At 32.9% G+C, this 17,046-nt stretch overlaps 1 protein-coding gene across 1 annotated transcript in view; it reads right to left on the bottom strand.

Moving 5' to 3' along the window:
• LOC127729717 (uncharacterized) overlaps positions 1–17,046 on the bottom strand; it is a 177,847-nt gene that overhangs the window by 114,164 nt on the left and 46,637 nt on the right. The window contains exons 17-21 of the mRNA XM_052237577.1: positions 14,082–14,219; positions 13,348–13,558; positions 11,123–11,317; positions 9,537–9,751; positions 4,768–5,057 (exon numbers count right to left, since the gene is read on the bottom strand). Coding sequence (XP_052093537.1) covers positions 4,768–5,057; positions 9,537–9,751; positions 11,123–11,317; positions 13,348–13,558; positions 14,082–14,219 — 1,049 coding nt within the window. The remainder of the gene's footprint in view (positions 1–4,767; positions 5,058–9,536; positions 9,752–11,122; positions 11,318–13,347; positions 13,559–14,081; positions 14,220–17,046) is intronic.

Here is a 17,046-nt window from a genome sequence, read left to right on the forward strand (position 1 = left end):
TGTAGTTTCCGTGGAAATTATTTTGTAAAAATTTACAAAATTTATGAAAATTGTTAAAAATTTATTATAAAGGGCAATAACTCCTTAAGGGGTCAATTGACCATTTTGGTCATGTGACTTATTTGTAGGTCTTACTTTGCTGTACATTATTGCTCTTTACAGTTTATCTCTATCTATAATAATATTCAAGATAATAACCAAAAGCTGAAAAAATTTCTAAAAATTACCAATTCAGGGGCAGCAACGGGTTACCTGAATGGTCTGAAAATTTAAGGGCAGATAGATCTTGACCTAATGAACAATTTTGTTTTTGAAAGATTTGCTAGAAATGCTTTGGGTTTAGATATATGAGCCAAAAACTGCATTTTACCCTATGTACTATTATTAGCCATGTCGGCCATCTTGGTTTGAGGGCGGGGTCATCAAACACAATTTTTAAACTACATACCCTAATGATGATTGTTTACAACTTTAGTTAAATTCATCTTAGTAGTTTCAGAGGAGAAGATTTTTGTAAAAGATAACAAAAATTTACGAAAAATTGTTAAAAATTGACTATAAAAGAGCAATAACTCCTTAAGGGGTCAACTGACCATTTTGGTCATGTTGACTTATTTGTAGAACTTACTTTGCTGAACATTATTGCTGTTTACAGTTTATCTCTATCTATAATAATATTCAAGATAATAACCAAATAAGGCAAAATTTCCTTAAAATTACTAATTCAGGGGCAGCAACCTAACAACGGGTTTGTCCGATTCATCTGAAAATTTCAGGGCAGATAGATCTTGAGCTTATTAACATTTTTACCCTTGGTCAGATTTGCTCTGAATGCTTTGGTTTCAGAGATATAAGCCAAAATCTACATTTTATCCCTATGTTCTATTTTTAGCCATGGCGGCCATCTTGGTTAGTTGGCCGGGTCACCGGACACATTTTTTAAACTAGATACCCTAATGATGATATTGGCCAAGTTTGGTTAAATTTGGCCCAGTAGTTTCAGAGGAGAAGATTTTTGTAAAAGTTTACGGACGACGGACGACGGACGCCAAGTGATGAGAAAAGCTCACTTGGCCCTTTGGGCCAGGTGAGCTAAAAATAATAATTTGAAAATTATTTGAGGGTTCTATACTTCCTTTCAAGGCTTAAATTGAAATTTATATAATAACTATGACCATTGTTTCAAGACTGGATGTGTCTCTTAACATGCAATAAAAAAATATCAAATTGCATATAGTTTCACAAACGTTTTTGATCACAATGATTGTTCTAAAGAATAATGAGAAAAAAGACATGAAATTTAAAATTTAAAGAACATACTATAAATAACAATGTTAGATTGAACATGTTGAATAATGATAGAGAAAATTTATAAGTACAACGATACTTTAAACATAATACATTCGGATCGAAAGTTGAAGAAAACACACTTTAAAAGACAATTTCTACAGCACATGGTTACATTTACGACAAAATTTATGTCGATTAAAAACCTCCTGATCTGAATCCTAATCTCCTGACCAAAATTTCCCAATCTCCTGATCTGAGTTTCACAGTCCATCACATGTATGAAATTGGTGTTCATTCTTCATTAAGAAAAAATACGTTTCCTGTATTCAAATTAAATGAACAAATACCTAATGCTGAGATATTTCCAATTACTGTTAAATAGCAATATAATGGGATATAAATGTAGAACAAACAAATAAATTTTATGGCAGAAAATGCTCAGGTAAGAGTTATGCAATTTTGTTTATTGTTTCAACCAAATTTCTGATAATTGTAACTAATTAATTAGAACTTGATTATTGACTTATGTGACAGATGATAATGACACTGTTTTTACAAGGAAATAAAATTTGCTTGCATTTTGTATACATATTTTTTTCATTTTTTATCTTTTCATTGAAAATAACCCACATCTGATTAATCATTCAGCTAGCTAGCACAATTAACAGAATATTTTAATGTTGTGTAGATCAAAATAAATAATACATTTGTAGGTATACTATTGAGGTCAAGAATGTGTGTATTCAGTTAGGTGTGTTATAAATTGTGTCTATTTAATTATGTAACAGGTCAGGAGATATTAAATGTGGTGAATTAAGACTGGGGTTGTTTCCAATTAATACTTACACCTTTGAGTGTAATTATTTGAAAATCATGACAGTTGATAATCATAATGACTCTTACTTGCCTATGGAAAGAATTAGAGTAATACCATTTCAAAAAAGTGTGGGAATCAACTTAGATATATTAATACACATGTTGACCCAAATTTCATTGAACAATCACTTACACAAGCATAAGATACTAATCTAATACTTTCAAAATTGTTATCAACTGATTCAATTGATGTACAAATACTTTTCAAATTAATTCATAAATAGTAAATCATTATAAATTTTGATTTACAAAGGAACTATATGCAAGTGTATATCTAAAATAAAAGGGTTATTCGACCAATCTTTCCTTAATTTAAGGGCAAATAACATGTCAAAAGTTGGCAGTTAATGATTAAAATGGTGTAGAAAGTTTCTGCAAGTCATAAAAACACATAATTAGTTGATATGTCTTCAACTTAGTATTCTGCACCATCTCCAAAACCAGAGTGATCGCATAGATCCAGCATGGCTGAATCAAAAATGTTCAGCAGTGCCTAAAACATGAGAGGCATTCCAAAGAAGATTCTCTGTTTTGGAACAAACAGACTGAGAGAGACACAGTCCATCAGCAGGTTTAGAAAGAATTGAAGATGATAAAGCCTTGTCACATTTAGGTACCAATTTACCCAAAGTAGAATCAAAGATATCATAATCTTTAGAACGGAACTGCTCAGTAAATGAGGCAAGACCAGAACCACTCACTTGTGAAAATTGGGACTCATTAACCACAATCCCATCATTGATGATCTGAAGAGAAGTCGAAATATGGTTGGATTGTGGAAAACTAGTATGTGACTTTGTGTTGTCTATAGACAGACCACAAGAAGCCTCGAAAGTAGAGGTAAGTCTCTTGGGTCTGGGAGGAGACTGAAATGGTACCTTGTTGACGTCTCTCATAATGGTATAAACCGAATCTCTGAGATCCTTCAAGTAGAAGGTGTATCCTCAGCCTCAGGCTCCTTACTGAAATTGGTAGAAGAATTCTGAGAGTCCTGAACTGGATTATCACCTTCTTCATCAAAGTAAAACCTTCTTCCTGACTGCCTGGGGCCACTGAAAAAACATTCTTCCTCATCACTGTCCTCCTGATCACTTTCAATATTATGATCTGGAGGAAGTGAAATCACTGGAGAGTTCGACTTATTGGCATTGTTCTCTAGCGTACCCAGGCAGTTGGAGAAAGACGTCAATTCAGAAGAATTAGACTTGACGAAAGTCTTCCAGAATACTCTTGAACCCCTCTAAGAGGGACCAGAGTCAGTAACCTGATTAACCTGGTGCCTTACAGAAGAGGTAGGCAGAGCAGCAGGTACAGATACACTACTGCAACTACTAGATGACACTGCTAAAGTAGGAGCAGGAACTGACAGATTAGATGTAGCAACCTGAGGAAAACAACTGGAGTAGTAACTGGTCCACAATAAGGCCAGAAACCTGGGAAAGACTGACCAGGGAAACTCTGACTAGGAAAACCCTGACTAGGAAAACCTTGACCAGGAAACCCCTGACAAGGAAAACCTGAATAAGGATAAACCTGAGGCCAAGGAGGTCTAGACCAAGACATGGCGTTACTAGCCAAAGCAGGTAAAGTGAAACCACAGTATGAAGCTGGGGGTCTAGACCCTGGTAAGTTTAGACCCATAGAAATACCAGGGTTGGATGAAATAGACCCAGTGGTGTCAACTGGCCTAGAAACTGTGCGTAACAGTGGTAATGGCAGGGACACCTCCATCATAAACGACAGAACCTGTATTGAGGGTCTGCTGACCGGTATTAGTAGTCACCGAAGAAAAAACATCGGTTAATTAACTACTAATATTAGGAGGGGTTCCCAGACTTACCGTTGTTGCAGTCACAGGATAGGGTAATGACCCATCTAAAAATACATCATTGCCTGTAATGGCCTGGAATGGACTGGAAGCATTAAACTCCATAATTAAATAATTTAAATAATTACAAAGTTAAATACTTATAAAACACAATATTATAACAATAATTTGAAATAATAAGCAAAAAACAATGGAATGGGGATACCTACAATATTCACACTACCAAAAAAAACCAAAAAGACTTCTCCGTAAATATGGTGAAAGCAAAAATCGAAATACACGTGTGTCTTGTTGCGCAGTCGGAAATTAAATGTATGATATAAAGGCATGGTTATATGGGCACAGGTCATGATTTATTCTCATTGGATGATAATTTTCTTTGGGGTTTTCCACCTGTCAGACTTGCGCAGATGGATGTACCAAGAATTTAAAATGGTAACGTATTTATTGACATAACACTTGATCTGTGTTTTATGGTAATAAGCAATGTGTATAAGTTTCATAACATTTGGTAGTGGCAATCTAAAGAACGGAAACTAATTTTGGGACTTACATACAGATGTAAGGATGGACATATGGACGGACGTACCGACGGACGTACCGACGGACAAGGATAACACTTAATGCTCCCTCCACAGCGGCAGGAGCATAAAAATATGTATTTGGGGTTATAGTAGTAGCTCTTCAAAAATTGTTAAAAGTATTTCTCTGACGGGAACCAATAATAAAATAAAATGGAAAGCGTGTAGTAAACATCCTTAAAATAGACTTACTCTTTCAGAACAATTCCTAAAATTCCATCAGCAATATGCTGTACTTCAAACTCATTATTTGCAATAGGATCTAATTCTGATTGTATAAAATCAACAGTTTTCTCATGTGATTGAACTTCTATTCCTTCATTTAATATTTCTGCATTCATTGCTAATTCTTCAAATGGATTTTCTACTAGTTCAATTTTCTGGTCTTCTTCAGGTTCCAAATCATTTTTCTCTGCTTGTTTATTTTCATGTTCGCCTATATTTGGACATGCAGCTAAAGGCCTCAAATAACTTCTGATGTCCTAAAACAGAAATATTTGATATGTGAATATTTTATTACTTTTCCTTCTTTTGAAACAGAACCGATCAATTCTACAAAGTATAAAACAAAGGATAAAATTAACAAGTATAATGGGTAAAGGTCATATGAAAATGATATCAACAAAACTATGGCTTGCATGAATTATTTCGATTCTAATATGACAAATACAGCAATTTAAAAAAAACTGAAGCGACGATAAGTGTACCATGTGTGTGGCTGTAATATTTTGCTCCCTGTAAGATCATGCTAAAAATGTATCAATCAATGGCTTGCATAAAATTGAGAATGGAAATGGGGAATGTGTCAAAGAGACAACAACCCGACCATAGAGCAGACAACAGCCGAAGTCCACCAATGGGTCTTCAATGCAGCGAGAAACTCCCGCACACGGAGGCGTCCTTCAGCTGACCCCTAAACAAATATGTATACTACTTCAGTGATAATGGACGCCATACTAAACTCCAAATTATACACAAGAAACTAAAATAAAAAATGATACAAGACTAACAAAGGCCAGAGGCTCCTGACTTGGGACAGGCGCAAAAATGCGGCGGGGTTAAACATGTTTTTTGAGATCTCAACCCTCCCCCTATACCTCTAGCCAATGTAGAAAAAACAAATATACCACAGTACGCACAGTAAAACTCAGTTTAAGAGAAGTCCGAGTCCAATGTCAGAATAGGAAACAAAAGAAAATAAACAAAATGACAATTAGAGAACAATTGAAGGTCTTTCCACCCGAAACGATATATTTTGATGTGAAAAAATATTAAAACTCGGTTAGAAATGTAATTTTCAGCGCCAAATGATAGCTTATTATATGCTGAATTTAAAAATATATGGTTTCTATACATTTTTGTTTGAAATAAGGGAGATAATTTGTTACTTCCGGTTTACAAAAGGTCATTTCCGGTTGATTTTTTCAAGGTCATATGGCTTGCAACTTAATGCACAAAGTACCATAGCTTTATCAGGCATACATGAAAAGTTAAAGCAAAGGTCAAAATCTAGAATGTCAAATCAAACTTTGACCTTGACCCAAATTTCAAGGTCATGAAACAAAGGCCTCAAATCAAAACACTCTAGGTCTCTACTATATATTGTTAATGAGTTATATTACCATACAGCTAATATTAGATATAAAAGGGGCGAAAACTCCCATTAAATGTCTCCGTTCCCTTTCAACTCAAATTTACGTGTTACGACATGTCGCAACTAACAATTCTGTAAAAAAATTTGTCGATATCTTATAAGATTTCTGAAAATTAGTGATAACAAGCCAAATTCAAAATTTTTAACATGACCTTGACCTTTGACCTTGACCTCATTTTCATTTTTATGGACCAAGGACCTCAAATCAAAAGACCCTAGGCCTCTATCACTTATGGTTTTCCAGTTACAAATACATTTCACATATATCAAATACAAAAGGGGAAATAACTCTCATGTGGAGTCTTCGTAAAGCTTCGGTCTAAATAAAACCTAACATCCTGAGGATATAACGAGCAATTTGGAAAAATAAATTTGTCCCTTTCTTTAACGGTTGCGGAGGAGAACTCATATAGTCCGTTTGACTTCTATAAATCTTCAGAAAATAATTCTTAAAAATTCATTTTTACAAATTAACATTTTTTTTCTTGATGTATGTTAATGTATGATATATACGAACTCTGACAATGAATATCATAATTTTAGGCCAATAATCAAAAAAGTTACCCATTAGATCTCTATGTTACTTCTTTTTTTTTATATATAAAATACTTGATGAAGTAAGTATGAATAGTGTTACAGCTTTCCATTCAAAACAAAAACATAAGACATGTGCTTTAAACCTGTTTCATTATACCATGTGACTTTTCTCATTTAAATAATGCTGACCAGCAAACAAACTTGGACTTCATTTAAGTTTTATGTCATGTGATTACTGAACTTATTGTATACATGATTTTGTATTTTTCATTGTTCAATTTCTATGAGTAACTTTAGTAATATTTTCCACTGGACATTACTAGTATAACATTTTTAAAAACTACTAAGTAGTTTTATGCAAAATTCAGTTTAGAAATTTTATTAAAAGTTCCCCTTTTCATCAGTAAAGGTCTTTATGGTTATATTTTATCTAATTTTATTTTCGTATTTTGAAAGTCATAAGCTGTGTTTTTTCAAGAAAAAAGTAAATATTAAATGTATTCTGTAAATACTTATTGGTGAAACTTTTTAGAGGCTCTCCATTTTGTTAATACTGTCATCATGCTTTAAGCATGAAAAGCTTGCTTGTATTCTTTTATAAGATATATATAAATATATAATCAAATTAAGGTAACAAAACTTAAGATTTGGTAAGGAATAAAAACAAAATAAAACATCTGATTATAATATTTTTTCCCACAAATAACATCTTTGTAGATACATGCAAGTTCATTTATAAAATCATATAAAACCAGTTATAAAAAAACTTAGATGATGATCATTTTTCATGACATGTATAATGTCTTTTGATATTTAAATGAGTTAAGTCACATGGTACAATGGAACAGGTTGAAAACACATGTCTAATGTTTTTGTTTTGAATGGAAGGCTGTTACACTATTCATACTTACTCCATCAAGTATTTTATATAGAAAAAAAAAGAAGTAACATAGAGACCTAATGGGTAACTTTTTTGATTATTCGCCCAAAATTATGATATTCATAGTCAGAGTTCGTATATATCATTCATTAACATACATCAAGAAAAAAAATGTTTATTTGCAAAAATGAATTTTTAAGAATTATTTTCTGAAGATTTATAGAAGTCAAACGGACTATAACAAGAAAAACAGTGTTTGGGGAGACAACTCTTACAAAGAAAAGTGTTCGGTTAAACAGGGTCAGTTTCAAAAGCGTATAGACTGTATGATATCATATACCAAAAAACTAAGCGACATCTTTTGAAACAAAAATACACCGCAAGAAAAATATTAGGCGGAAGAAAAAAAAAAAAAATAGAACGTCAAATTAATCTTTGACCTTGACCCCAATTTAAAGGTCATGAAACAAGGGCCTCAAATCAAAAGACCCTAGGTCTCAATTATATAAGATGAATGAGTTATATCACCATACATGTAATTTTGAATATAAAAGGGGAGAAAATTCCCATTAAATGTCTCCGTACCCTTTCAACTCAAATTTACGTGTTACGACATGTCGCAACTTACAATTCTGTAAAAAAATTTGTCGATATCTTATAAGATTTCTGAAAATTAGTGATAACAAGCCAAATTCAAAATTTTTAACATGACCTTGACCTTTGACCTTGACCTCATTTTCATTTTTATGGACCAAGGACCTCAAATCAAAAGACCCTAGGCCTCTATCACTTATGGTTTTCCAGTTACAAATACATTTCACATATATCAAATACAAAAGGGGAAATAACTCTCATATGGAGTCTTCATAAAGCTTCGGTCTAAATAAAACCTAACATCCTGAGGATATAACGAGCAATTTGGAAAAATAAATTTGTCGCTTTCTTTTACGGTTGCGGAGGAGATCTCATAACAAGAAAAACAGTGTTTGGGGAGATAACTCTTACAAAGAAAAGTGTTCGGTTAAACAGGGTCAGTTTCAAAAGCGTATAGACTGTATGATATCATATACCAAAAAACTAAGTGACATCTTTTGAAACAAAAATACACCGCAAGAAAAAAATTAGGTGGAAGAAAAAAAAAATAATCAGAAGAAAACCAATAGGTCTTTCCACGGAAAGGTGGAAAGACTTAATAATACATAAATAACAACAGACTACTGGCAGTTACTGACAGCTCCAGACCTCAATTAAACTGATTGAAAGATTATGTCTTCATCATATGAATATCAGGCACAATCCCTCCTGTTAGGGGTTTAGAATTATACCATCATAAAATATATGAGAAGAACATAACCCGTGTCATGCCAACAACTGGTTTTAGAATAAATATGTTTAATTCCGATGCAAAGACCCTATAAGTGAATCAATATTAAAGCCAAAATATGCAATCTTTAATGACCTGACAACGGTATCGTAACTATATCCCTTCTTTTTCCTCAATAGCCTCTAGAAAAAATGTGTTTAATCCTTATAATTCTTAACCCAAGCACTTCTTTTTTGTTAGCTACTATTTACTATCAATTCCACAATTGACATGTCACAACTAAGGAGTGAGTTGCCATGTTGACTTACTGAAGTCCATAAATGTGCAAAGAAAGCAATGGAATAGATAATAACACCTATCTCAAAACTCCAAGACAAAGTTGAACATAGGTGGAGTTTGGCTATTTGGCAAAGTTTTGGGTTCAAGCATTACTGATGAAGTTAAATAAAAAAAAAAACACTTACACAACAAATTTATAAAGTGTTATTCTTATTACAATATATAAAAGTTTTCAGAGATAAAAAGCTACGATAATTCAGAGAAAAAAAGTTATGACTATGATTTACCCAGAGTCTTTCTACACATTGGACACATATTCCACAACTGGCACATCCAGATATGTTCGTCTTGCATAAACATTCCCGTAAATAATCTCCAATTATTCCATTGTATTGACACTTCTTGCCTTGCTCAGTACATTTATTACATAGTGTACAAACTGTCTGTCGAGGCCTAACATAGTTGGGTCCCCAGCTATGGCTGCAACCAACTGACACATTCACTGTCAAATAGACAAAACTGACACATTCACTGTCAAATAGACAAAGCAGACACATTCACTGTCAAATAGACAAAACTGCTTACACTTACACATTTCTATTGTTCAGTGAATGGCAAAAACTAGTTTATAACTCAAATTTTAAAAGTCCACAATTAACATGGGTTTTAATGTTGATATGATCACAACTACATGGTTTACTACCTAACCCAAATATCAAACAGGCAGGACTAATGGACTGAAAAATTGACTGAGAACAGAAGATTATAAAAATGTATCATTTTTTTTAGGGGGAGGAGAATGGGCAAAGGGGTAAATTGTACATGGCAGAGGAGACAAAGTATCATGGCTAACAATAAAGTAGTATAATACCATTGCTAACATATATTTCTAAAGGATATAAGTGAGGCATTATAAAATATTATAACACATATTTATTCATCATAGCTTAAATATGTGACTAGACACAAAATTTACAGGTTATTTTATGAACTAACAGAAAACACCATGCCAAGTTATTTCGACAGATTTTTAAAATAACAGAATTACAGGTCTTTTTGCATATTGTCAAGAATGGAATTTAATGACTGACATGCGGATATTTTAATTCATTTACTAAAAAGTATTCCATTAAATTCAACATCATATTTTACATCATTTCAAAGGAATATGGTAGTTTTGACCAACAAATGAAGTTTGCATTTGATTACCATGGTAACAACCAAGTTAGCAGACGTTGTTTACTCTTTTTTAATAAAGGCTATGTACACTAGTTTCAAGATGACCTTTGATTTTTCTGTGCCATTTGGTTGCTCTCTCATTGATGAATACCTCACATCTACTTTTATTCATTTTCATGTTATTTTTTTTTTCCTAAAAAGCCTGAAGTACAAGGTCTTCCTTCCTTTACTTTACTACAAAGGGAATGTATAACACTGTCATTATTAAGAACACAATGATATTTCCTAAGTTGGGATGGGAATTAAATACAAAATTGTAGCACTAAGCAATCATCATCTTTTTTTGCTGAAATGTTTGATTTTCTAAGTTATGTCCATTGCCTAGTGCTTAATTGTTGTCAATAGGAATAATCAAGGTAATCATGCAATTTAAGATTGGACTCCAAAGCACATTAAGTTACATTGTCAAATAAATCAAATAAATTTGATAACAACATTTGCTATGTGATTAAGGGAAATTAAAAAAATTAGTCATGGTTCATTTATGAATTACTGTGTTGCTTAGGCATTTGAAGCGTGGACGTTAATTGTTCTAAAATGTACAATGATTGAGCTCAATAACTAAATGACCAATACTTGATTGTCTTTAATTTCCACCGTTGGCTAACTGGCATGTAAAATTACATGTACTCACCAAACTCTTGTGGGATATCACTCCACAGAGTATACACTACCAGGGACTGTTTCAGGATCTTGTCTATAATATCTGTATACAGACAGAAAATGTTCCAAGTATACTCATTGGTATACATTTCTGTGTCAGCATTTATTGGACCTGATTTGACGTCAGGAAAATAACATCTGGATTCAACGGATATCTGGAGTTTTTCTGAAAATAGATAAAAAAGATCTTGAGAACAAATTAAAGCAGGTAAAGGCAATGTGATATGTCACTGAACAGCGTTAATTACTTGGGCCAGTGACCTTATATAAATTAAATCTTTGCAACCATACTTGTTAAGTTTAATTGTGAAAAATACTTATGTCACAAACTGTATAGTCCATCGACAACCAAAATTGTAGTAGTGAACTTAATTTTTGTGAAAACAGGAAAATAGCAATTATTGATCAAGATAAATTGTGCATTGTAATGTTAGAAGATGATGATACATAGACATGCTTAATATCACAATTTTAATTTCTCCCAATGACAACTTTATTGCCAAACTAAGAAATTGATAATTACTATGAGAATTTATAAAGGTTTCCATGGAACCCAGTGTCTCACTAGCCATATCCGCTGTCATTATAAAAGTGTTATATTGACTGCCAAAATCTATTTGTCAGTATAAATATAAAATAAAAATTGTTTCTTCATATGCTATTTCTTGATAATGAAGAAGTTTCTGTCCAAGTTTTGTAACATCACAATGAAGGTGTAACAATGTTATTGATGGCTTAAAATTTAACCCCACACTGTATGTAAATGTGAACAGCAAACTAGAGGCTCGAAAGAGCCTGTGTCGCTCTATGAGCATCTTCAACAATGGACTCTCTCCAACATTGTGGACTAGAATAGAATTCATGACAAAAATCTTCTTTTTTTTTTGTTGATCTTGTATTACTTATAATTTTTTCTTGTTTACAGTTTCTCTCTATTTTCTTTAGCTTTTGCCCAAAACACAAAAAAACGGTTAAATAAAATCAATTAAGGCAATCACTCCTATAAGAATAAACCAACAATTTTGGCCAAATTTTACTTATTTATAGATCTTGTTTTGCTGATCATTTTTGCAATTTTTCTTTCATAGTTTTCAGGATAGTAGGAAAAAACTGTAATATATTGGTAAAAATTGTCATTAAAGAGCAAGTACTCCTACAAGGAGTCGACTGATGATTTCCGCTATTTGACTTATTTGTAGATCAAGTCTTGCTGATCATTTTTGCTTAATTATGTTTCTATCTTTTATTATAGTTTTTCAGATATTAGGCAAAAACGCAAAAAAAAATTCAAAATAATAGACAAAACTTGCATTTTACCCCTATGTTCTATTTTTAGTCATGGTGGTCATGTTGGTTGGCAGACGGGGTCATTGGACACAGATAAACAAGATACCCTAATGCAGATTGTGGCCAAGTTTGGTTAAATTTGGCCCAGTAGTTTTAGAGAAGAAGATTTTTGTTAAAGTTAACAACGCCAGATGCCAAGTGATGAGAAAAGCTCACTGTGCCTTTTAGGCCAGGTGTGCTAAACACTAAGTCCTTCTATCAGCATGATCAATAAAATACTAAAAGATGAAGAAAAAATAATATTTTCAAATATTAGATTCATATTTTATCTCTTAACCATAAAAAAAGCTTCTGTCAAAGTTTCATAAATTTGAAGATTTGAAAGTTATTAATGTCTAATTAAAACTTTTACCCCAGGTTGTATCTCTATATCAACAGCCAAAAAAAAATAATTACTGAAAAATAGGAAAATATATTCTAAATTTTGCTCTGGATACTGTTTTTATTCATGAAGAACATTCAATTCAAGTTTCATAAAATTCCATGAAGTATTGACAAAGTAATAGATGTCTAAAAATATTTAATCACAGACTGAATCAAAATGGTGAAAATGCCATCAGAATGTTGGATTGCTAAGCAGAATCCAAAGAGAATCGTTACTTGCTTAAATATAATTATAATTTTACTGAAATCTAAGGTTAATTACAATCTTAATGTGATCAGGTATCTAACAATGACTTAGTTACCTAACTGGTCCCTTGTATTAAGATTTAAATTAAAGGTCCATTTAACAATTGCAGTGGCACTATAATAAGATCTAACAACATAGCACCTAAGAAATGAATAATGTCTGGTTAAGTCCAAGTCACAAGACAAATTGATTTATTGTAGATGTCATATCTTTCTTACCATCGTTGTCTGATTCTTTAATAACTGCTGTCTGCACACATCCAATTTGAAAAACAGCCCCATCTGCAGAGAGAAGTATTGTTCTCCCATACTCTGTACCAGATGAAAGTATCCCTGCCAGCAATGTGTCAGAAGCAGAATGGAGAACTCTGTACACTTTCTTCATGATTATGATATTTTTGCCTTTTTCTTCTTTTTTCCAAAAATCATTCTGAAAATTAATTCTGAGATTAGCAAATCAGTAACTTATTTAAACATCTTAGTTTTTTTTTCATCTTTATGAAAAAATGTATTTTATCTTTATTTGAACCATGCTGCCAATTGTTGATTGATTGTTAGTGTTTAACACCACTTTCAGCACACTTGGCTTAATCATGGTGGCCAGTTTTTATTGGAGGAAGCTGAAGTATCTGAAGAGAACAACAGACCTTCAGCAGAAAAAGTTGCAATCCTAGTTGTTAAGATCAGAGTCAAATGCACCTTGTCACTAGTGTTAACAACTATTGAGGTCAAGGTTAAATAGCATGCTTGCCTTTCATTATTTTTTTCATAATTTTGTTATGGACAACCCAAAAATACTATGTGCACAAAAGACTTATTACTTTTCCTGAATTCTTTATTTTCAGATGAGATATTCAGACAAATGTACAGAGAGCAACAATGAAAAACCACTGCAAGTTGCTCTCATCAAGACATTGTTGATCATAGCCATTGTGAATAATTAGTTTACTTACCACTGGTAAAGATGGTGCACTCATTGCAGCAGTGACAGTGTACAAATATTGTGGATCTGTAGTTTGTAGTCTCCATGCAGGCATTTGTATCAAGCCAAGATACTGTTTTAATATTTCCATAATCAAATCGGTTGGACTCTGAAAACGCAATGATATACTTAATTCTTTGTGACATGGTCTGATTTTCTCTACACAAATACATTCTGTAACAACTGTGTGTCTTAAAATCTCAGATCAGGTCTGTTAGACAAATTGGGTCTTTACAGACAGATGAGGTCTCTTAAGACAGATGAGGTCTTTAAGTCAAACAGGGTCTCATAAGACAGATGTTGGTTTTTTTTTAGACAGATTTGGTCATCAACACTAATTCTTCAAGTGCATTATGTGTGTCTTATCTAATCAAAGTAAGGCAACAATTGATCTATTTTCTGTTCTAACAAATGATGGCAGCAATTTTGATGATGTTAAGGAGGATCATTAGAACGTCATGTCTAATTGGTTTTCAATTTTCAGATTCTTCAATAAAACAAGAATGTGTCCATAGTACACAGATGCCCAACTCGCATTTTCTATGTTCAGTGGACTGTGAAATTGGGGTCAAAACTCTAATTTGGCATTAAAATTAGAAAGATCGTATCATAGGGAACATGTGTACTAAGTTTCAAATTGATTGGACTTCAACTTCATCAAAAACTACTTTGACCAAAAACTTTAACCTGCCCACTCGCACTATCATTTCCTATGTTCAGTGGACCGTGAAATTGGGGTCAAAACTCTAATTCGGCATTAAAATTAGAAAGATCATATCATAGGAAACATGTGTACTAAGTTTCAAGTTGATTGGACTTCAACTTCATCAAAAACTACCTTGACCAAAAACTTTAACCTGCCCACTCGCACTATCATTTTCTATGTTCAGTGGACCGTGAAATTGGGATCAAAACTCTAATTTGGCATTAAAATTAGAAAGATCATATCATAGGGAACATGTGTACTAAGTTTCAAGTTGATTGGACTTCAACTTCATCAAAAACTACCTTAACCAAAAACTTTAACCTGAAGTGGGACAGACGGATGGACGAAGGAACAGACGCACAGACAGAAAAACATAATGCACCTAGGTGGGGCATAAAAATCAAAAGTGGTATGATTGCTATAAGACAACTGTCCACCAGAGACCAAAGGAAGAGGATGTAAACAACTATAGAGCATTATATGGCCTTCAACAATGAGCAAAACCTTTACAGTATACTGTCAATTCAGAAATTATTGCATGCATTTATTATTGCGATTTTTGGAGAATGTACAAAAATGCGAGATTAATTATTGCGATTTCAGGAGAATATGCATACAGATATATGTATCAGATATCTGAATGCATGTTCTTATTATTGCAATACTCATCTAGTGGCATTATTCGCATTAATAAAAACCTCGCAATAATTTCTGAATTTACAGTAATAAGCTATAAAAGGACCCAGGCATGACAGAATGTGAAACAATTCAAAAAAGAAAGCTTTGTTTGTCAGTTTTATCTGTCCCTATGGCCATTTTGGTTGTTAAGCACCAACAAAAATTCCAAATTTAATAACCAATACAGAAATTATATATCTTTTTACATCTTGCCAACTTGTCCTGACTTTGTCAGGATGCGGACCAACTCCTTCAAAACCACATGCAAGCCAATTAATATGATCCTAAGTCTTATAGATCTTCCTAAAATGCACTTTCATGTAAGGTGAGATAATTTGACATTTGCATTTGATAGTTACTGAGATTAGAAATGTTTGAAAGAAGTATTCTGAGAGTATTGCATGGCAATACATAGTCCCCTACCAGTTAAAAATTCATTGTGCTGGAATAAAATGCTAACTTAAACTCTGCAAAAAATCATCAGACCACAACGAAATTCGAACTTGATCTGTAACTGGTCATGATAAAACCATATACCAAATATCAATCAATATCTTCAAGCACAAAGAAAAAAAGTGTAGAAAACTGATTATTTGGGTGAATTTTTAAAGTCCAAGGATCATAACTCAAAAAATTGGAACGAAATTCGATTTTGATCTGTAGCTGGTCATGATAGAACTATAAACCAAATATCTTCAAGCACGAAGAAAAAAGTGTGGAAAACTGATTTGCCGAACGGACAGATGGACAGATGGACAGACAGACAGACGGAGTGCAAACCTAAAGTCCTCTTCGACTTCGTCAGTGGGGAACTAATAAAGATCCACCATATTCTCAACTTCGGCAAACATTGCTCTGTTCAAACAATAAAATAGAAGATCATGACCCATTTCTCACTTTAACTCCCTTTCACTTTTGCTCTAACTGCTGAGATATAAGCCAAAAACTGCTTTTGTCCCCTATGTTCTATTCTTAGCCATGGCGGCCATGTTTGTTAATGGATCAAAACATCGGATACAATTTATAAACTAGTTACCCTAAGGAACATTCACTTAAAGTTTAGAAGTATTAGGCCCAGTATTTTCAGAGGAGAAGATTTTTAAATGTTAGAAAACATAATGAACAAATAGTGTAAAATTGTCTTTAAAGGACAATAACTCCTGAAGGGGTCAATTGACAGTTTTGGTCATTTAACCTTTTTGTAGATCTTACTTTGCTGAACATTTTTCTGTTTTAAATACAGTTTATCTTTATCTTCAATAATATTCAAGATAATAACCAAGAGGCTCTCAAGAGCCTGAATCGCTCACCTGTATTTCAGAGGAGAAGATTTTTAAATGTTAGCAAACTTGATGAACAAATTGTGTAAAATTGTCTTTAAAGGGCAATAACTCCTTAAGGGGTCAATTGACAATTTTGTTAAAACTACCAATTCGGTGGCAGCAACCCAACAATGGGTTGTTCGATTCGTCTGAAAATTTCAAGGTTAATAGATCTTGACCAATTAAACAATTTTACCCCTGTCACATTTGCTCTAAAAGATTTAGTTTTT

The sequence above is a fragment of the Mytilus californianus genome, unplaced genomic scaffold (genome assembly GCF_021869535.1).
Source record: "Mytilus californianus isolate M0D057914Y unplaced genomic scaffold, xbMytCali1.0.p SCAF_2, whole genome shotgun sequence".
Lineage (NCBI taxonomy): Eukaryota > Metazoa > Mollusca > Bivalvia > Mytilida > Mytilidae > Mytilus > Mytilus californianus.